The sequence below is a fragment of the Sminthopsis crassicaudata genome, chromosome 1 (assembly GCF_048593235.1).
Source record: "Sminthopsis crassicaudata isolate SCR6 chromosome 1, ASM4859323v1, whole genome shotgun sequence".
NCBI lineage: Eukaryota > Metazoa > Chordata > Mammalia > Dasyuromorphia > Dasyuridae > Sminthopsis > Sminthopsis crassicaudata.
In genome coordinates, this window is record NC_133617.1 from 34,570,729 (window position 1) to 34,577,651 (window position 6,923).

A 6,923-nucleotide genomic window follows, 5' to 3' on the forward strand; every position below is an offset into this window, starting at 1 on the left:
ATCTACTTTCCTTCCTTTCTTCCTTCCTATCTACTTTCCTTCCTTCCTATCTACTTTCCTTCCTTCCTTCCTTCCTTGCTTCCTTCCTTCCTTCCTATCTACTTTCCTTCCTTCCTTCCTTCCTTCCTTCCTTCCTTCCTTCCTTCCTTCCTTCCTTCCTTCCTTCCTTCCTTCCTTCCTTCCTTCCTACTTTCCTTCCTTCCTTCCTTCCTTCATTCCTTCCTTCCTTCCTTCCTTCCTTCCTTCCTTCCTTCCTTCCTTCCTTCCTTCCTACTTTCCTTCCTTCCTTCCTTCCTTCCTTCCTTCCTTCCTTCCTTCCTTCCTTCCTTCCTTCCTTCCTTCCTTCCTTCCTTCCTTCCTTCCTTCCTTCCTTCCTTCCTTCCTTCCTTCCTTCCTTCCTAGAATCTCTGATTAGGGTGCAGTCTCAGTCAAACTGAGACCTGTTGAAGACCTTTGCTTAAAAAAACCAAAGTCTCCCATTTCATACAGTGCCATCTCCCGCCATCCTGATCTCTATCTGGCCTCTGGACCTGAATGGCTCTGGAGGGAAAGTGAGGCAGGTGACCTTGCCCAGCCCTCCCTCCCTTAAATTCAATTCACTTGTAAGTCATGGCACCCCTCCCTGATGTCATGGTCCTCTTGGAGAACAAAGGAAAAACAACCCTATTTAATATTTTTGTGCTTATTTATATATATGTTGTTCTGTTAGAATGTAAACTTCTTGAGGACAGGGACAATTTTTGCTTTTTTTTTATACCTTTGATGCCCAGCATCATGTCTGATACATAATAGTGCTTAATAAACAGCAATTGGTTGACTGAACTTTCCTTTCTAGGTCTATGATAAGTGAAATAGTAAAAAATAGTAGTTATTTTTATTTTATAGTATTATTTTTTAAACACTTGTAAATTAAAATTTTAAACACTTGTAAAACAATATAAAATATTTATGCCAGTGATTAGAAAAGGCCTGTATCTGTAGTCATCAATATAATTTAATTCAACAAACATTTATTAAATGCTTCCAGTTGTCATGAGTGAAATTTAACAAAAAAGTAAACCAAGGCATCTTTTTTTGAATAAGTTTATGGTTTATTAGCAGGGGCACAAACAGCTAATAAAGGTCAATAGATTGCCTCAGTTTCCAGACAAAGAATTGAATGGAAGATGCAGCTCATTCTTACATAGAATAAAGGGCAGAATAGAAACCATATCATTGATTATGGAACTGGTAACATTGAGTTGAGAGATCATGATTAAAGAAAGTGGATATAACACTTACTTGGGATGAAGATCACCTCTTGAATTTATGGGTCTTAGTTGCATCCTGAGGGTATTGATAGTGAACCAGAGATGAAAGCTCAGTGGTCCCTGGTAATTAGGTAAGATCTCCTGTTTTTAATTGGCAAGGACGAGGCTAAAGATGGGACATAGAGTAACTAGTCTTCATGTCCAGAGTAATACATAAATGTTTTGGAGTTTCTCAGACTGAAGATATGTGGACATTCATTGGCAGGAATGTTTGTGAAATAATTCCCCTAGACTTAGAGTATTTTGTAAGAGTATTGAAACTCTAAACCTAGAGTTTTTCTTTAACAAACAGTGGTTGTAGGAGAGCTCAGATTTTTGCATTTAACTTGAGAGAGAGAGGCTCAGTTTTTGAACTCAAGTGCTTCTTCACTTAAGAGACAAAGAAGAGGCTTAGGTTTGTATATAGAATACAGTAAATAGTTACAGAATAAAATCACTTAGAGAATAAAATAAAATATTAATACATGCTCAATACAATGTCAACCTGAGTTCTCACCTTGTAATTGTCCAGACAACTTGAATTCTCACCTTGTCACTGTCCAGACAACCTGAGTTCTCACCTAGTAATCCTAACACTCATCTATGTCCTGTGCTTAGGAAGCTTAATAGCTAGCAAGGGGGATGGAAGCTAGATGTCACAGTGGATAGTGCAGCATCAGGAAGACAAGTTCAAAAGCAGCTCCAGATATTTACAAGCTGGGCAAGCTGGACTTGGAAAGATTAAACTACAACATATTGTGGGGGGATAAGATACCCAGATAATTCTAGTAAAAAGCAACATATGCTAAGTGCTTTGGAAAAATACTGGGCTAAGGGAAAAGATGTTATAACTCACAGAGAAAATGAGAGAAGACTCAGGTTTGGAATTGTTTGTTAGTGAGGGCTTAGGCCTTAGGCAAACAAACAGTGGGAGAGAGACAATATTCCAAGTATATGGAACAGTGTGAGTGAGCAAAATATAGATGAGGGGAAGGGCATGATGTATTTGGGAGATGAGGCAGAGGGTGATCTCTAGTTTGGTTGGAGCAATAAATATCTCCAAGGTCAGAAGTTGAATTATAGGCACTTAGCTTCATAAGTCTAGAGCTGGAAAGTACCTAGAGTCCATCATTTTACAGATGAGGAAACTGAGGCAAACAGAGATTAAGTAATTTGCTCAGGGTCACATAACTACTAAGTGTCTGAATCCATGTTTTCCTGACAGGGTCCAATGTTCTCTCTGTCACAAAAGGGCAGCCTTTTAGGCAAGAGATATTGTAGAAAGAATTCTTGTTCAGGTACAGGTTGTACTAAATGACTTCTGGTGATCAAGCCATATGAGAATGCTACATCTGTGATTTTTCTTGTGGATATTCACAAGTCCTTGTGCCATTTAGAATTCAGTGTTTGACAGTTGCTGTGTCTGAAAAAGTTCCCCGTGGCTACCTGGGCAGAATTTAGCAGGGCAGGTCTTAGAGAGACAGATATACTGTCCATTACTAGGTCCACATCCCAAACTTTTCCAGTGCTAGGATTTATATGCTCCTGGCATATAGTTTTTGGGAACTTAGGGTCATTTGAGATTTTAAAAATTAAATGGAAATTTTTTTATGAATGCATATATATTATCTTTCATTCCAATTCAACAAACATTTGTTAAATGGTTACTATGTGCCAGGCACTGTGCTAAGTGCTAGGGATACAAATAAGAAAAAGAGACAGTCTCTTCTCCTTCAAGGAGTTTACAATCCAATGAATGGGAGAGGTGAGCAGGACTTATCAGGGGCTATGGAGTAGAAAATGAAGTTTTCTTCCTGGGAAGATCCCGGGAAGGTTGTAAGCCCTTTAAAGGGGGGTGTTGGAAGGAATTGAATTTTCTGCCCTCTGACTCTCCAGTCAGAGGGGAGAGGCAGTTGAGTATGAGAGTTGAGAAGATGCTGAGTATTAAAACCTGAGGCATTCTTCATGGTGATGAGATTGCAGATGATCAGTATATCTTGGGTGGGACAGGATATTCCTTGGAGTCAAGCCAGTAGAATTACTGAAGGAAATAGAAAATGTCTCTTATTTCTATCTCTTCCTAACTCTGCTCTTTGGAGGGAAAAGAAAAACAAAGCCTTTGGTATAATCAACAGAATAATATTTTAATAGAACTTTTTATAAGGAAGATTATTCTGGCAGAGGTATTTAATTTAAACAAACATTTATTAAGTGCCTACCATATAAAAATCATTGTTTAGATACTAGAGATCCAAACACATCACATGATCTTTTGGCCTTTCAGAGTTTTGCTCATTGTTGTTCAGTCATTTTTAGTCATGTCTGACTCCTCATGATCCCTTTTGGGGTTTTCTTGGCAGAGATATTGGAATGCTTTGCCATTTCCTTTTCCAGCTCATTTTACAAATGGGGAAACTGAGGTAAACAGGCTGAAGTGATTTGTCCACTGTCCACACGGGTTTTCCTGACTCTAGGCCAGGTGCTCTCCTCACTGCCACTTAGCTGCCCCTTGTTAGAGCTTATATTCTACGAATACCAAGAAATATGGAAAATGGATTTGAGGAATGAGAGGATGGAAGCAGAAAGAGCTGTTGGGAGGCTACTGTGCTCATATGAGCAGTAAAAGGGCTATACTATAGTGGTTGGCAGGGAAGCAGAAAATCCACTATGGATGCAAGAGATAATTCATAGATGGAGTAATCAATCAAATATGAGAAGGAAGAGTCAGAAATAATGATGAAGGTTCCCAACATGGGAAACTCATTCATCAGTAGTACCACTGGCTAAAATAATAGGTTAAATAATAAACATAACAGAAAAGCATAGGATTTCAGAATTGGAAGGGACTGCAATGGGTACCAAAGCCAGCTTGCCCCCAAAGGATTACCTCTAAGTGACAAGGGGTTACCCATCTATTTTTCTTTATCCATCTCTCTTTCTCTTTTCTCTCTCTCTCTGTCTCTCTCCCTGTCTCTCTCTGTCTTTGTCTCTCTCTCTCTCTCTCTCTCTCTCTCTCTCTCTCTCTCTCTCTCTCTCTCTCTCTCTCTCTCTCTCTCTGTCTGTCTCTTTCTTTCTCTCTCCCCAGCAGGGGCTAAATGACTTGTCTATGGTCTCTGAGCTTGTAAGTATCAGGCTATCCATCTTCTGCATGAAGATCCTTCACAATCTGCTGGGGGACAGTAATTCATGGTTTTTCCTGATGTTGAGGCCAAATTTACTCCCTTGTAGTATCCTTGCTCCTACAGAAGTAGGACTATGGAGTCAAGGGAAAACAAGGCCAATCTTTTTTTGTCCAGAATAGCTTTTCAGGAACTAGGGACAACATTCATGGTTCCCATAAGCCTTTTCTTTCCAAGGCTCAACATGGCCACTTCTTCACCCTGACCTCCATGGCATGAATTTGAGGCTTCTTACTACCTTGGTTTGACCTCTTTTGGATTCTCCTGAGCTTGTTGACATTCTTACTAATGTATGATATCCGTAGGGTCTGAACAAGGAAGAATACAGTGATACTAGACTTCCCTATTCCTGGAACTTATGCCTCGCTTAATGCAACCTAAGAATCTGCTCTCTTTTTGGGGATGGCATGTAACAATGGTGACTCATATTGAGTTTTCAATCTTTTAAAATAACTAGATTTTTCCCCCCAGACAAACTGCTAACTACATTTTCCCTATTCTGTATTTATGAAATTAATTCCTTGAACTCAAGAGTAACACTTAACATTTTTCTTAGGCATCTATTGATGCAATAGATAGAATGTTAGTCTTGGAGTCAAGAAGATCTGGATTCAGACCCAAATGTAGATATTTACTAGCTGTGTGGCCCTGGGCAAGGCACTTAATGCTCTGTGCCTCAGTTTCCTCATATGTAAAATGGGGATAATAATGACACCTACCTCAGTGTTATTGTGAAAATCAGATAAAATAATATTTGTAAAGCACTTAATACAGTGCCTAGTACACAGTAGGCCATTAATAAATGTTTGTTTCTGGCAATGGAAGGACAGAGTAAGAGGGAGGTTTTTGGTTCCTAGTAGGTCTATTAGAAAACCACAATTTTAAGAGTAGATTTAAATAAATTTCTCTCTATATCTATATCTGTATCTGCAGCACATTTTTTTGTCAGTTATCGGCCTTTCAGAATAAATTTTTGTTATCAGCCAACATCCATTGATATTTTGCATAAATAAAAATATTTGCCTTTTGTGCTTGGCTTCTTTCAGGCATTATCCATGTACTTGGGTGGGGCACCAGCAGGTCCAGCAGGGACAGGCAAGACAGAGACCACTAAAGACCTTGCCAAAGCCTTGGGCTTGCTTTGCGTTGTGACCAACTGTGGAGAAGGCATGGATTACAAAGTAAGAATTTTTACAAAGCCTTGTCTTTCACGTAGAGTTTATGCTGATCTGGTGAAAGGAAATGGGATATTTTAGGAAGGATTTCCTATCAATTTGGCCTGATGATCTCTGAAGTTTCTTCCAAATCTGGGTATCATCCTACCATTTTTATGCTATGAAGATTGAAGATATTTAATATGTATTTGTTGATTGGTGAAATTAAAGTAAATGTGGTAGAGGGTGTTTTTTTTTTCTCTTTTTTGGGATGGGTTTCCACCCAGAAAGTCCATGAGCCTTTCCAGATTTGGGACAGAAGCAGCTAAGCTGCAATAAAATCACATTACAAAAAGTTCCTGGTCATTTTCTGGCTTTTAAAGTCTGTAGGACTCATTGGCAGAGTGAATAATGGAAAGGGACAAGGAGAAAGGATAGATAGCCTTGCTTCTCCTAGAGGATCACATGAATTCTAAAGTTTCATAGAAATAAGTCCTGTGGGAAAAAAGGAGAAAACCAGAAGAGATTGCTGAGCTGAGTCAGTGAGCTGATAGAGCTCTGAGTTGAGTTCTAAATCCTATCTCAGTTATATATGTGCAAGGGTGACAGTTCAGCTCACCTTGGTAGCCTTGGTTTCCACATGAAGGCAATGGACCAGATGACCTCTGACTCTTTGGTCTGACATCCTTTTTGCTTCAGGCTGTTGGGAAGATTTTCTCTGGCCTTGCCCAGTGTGGAGCTTGGGGCTGTTTTGATGAGTTCAACCGTATTGATGCCTCTGTGCTCTCAGTCATCTCCTCCCAGATTCAGACCATCCGAAATGCTCTGATCCATCAGCTGACCACGTTTCAGGTGAGTGAGCACTATATTGGGCACTTGGAGCTGGCATAAGGAGGAAATGACTTATTCCCTTTTCAAAGAATAGCCTCCTTTCTTGCTTTCCTTGCTTGGATGCTCTACCCATGAGGATGTAATCTTCCCAATCCAGATTTTCTAGAGATGAACTTTTTTTCCCCCTCAATAATATTTTATTTTTCCAAAAACATGTAAAGGTTGTTTTAAACTTCATTTTTGTAAAACTTTGTGTTCTGAATTTTCTCCTTCCCTCTCTCAACTTCCCTAGCAAGTAATCTGATTTGGTTAAATATGTGCTATCCTTTTAAATATATTTTCATATTTGTCTTGATGGGCAAAAAATCAGACCAAAAGAAAATAAAAACATAAGAAAGAACAAACAAACAAACAAGGTAAAAATACTATGCTTTGATCCACATTCAGTGTCTTTCTGAATGTGATTGGCA

General features: G+C 39.2%; 1 protein-coding gene across 1 annotated transcript in view; it reads left to right on the forward strand.

Annotated features, from left to right (window-relative positions):
• Positions 1-6,923, forward strand: part of DNAH10 (dynein axonemal heavy chain 10) — a 154,198-nt gene that overhangs the window by 73,484 nt on the left and 73,791 nt on the right. The window contains 2 exon segments of the mRNA XM_074299213.1: positions 5,515-5,649; positions 6,322-6,474. Of these exon segments, the coding sequence (XP_074155314.1) occupies positions 5,515-5,649; positions 6,322-6,474 (288 nt within the window).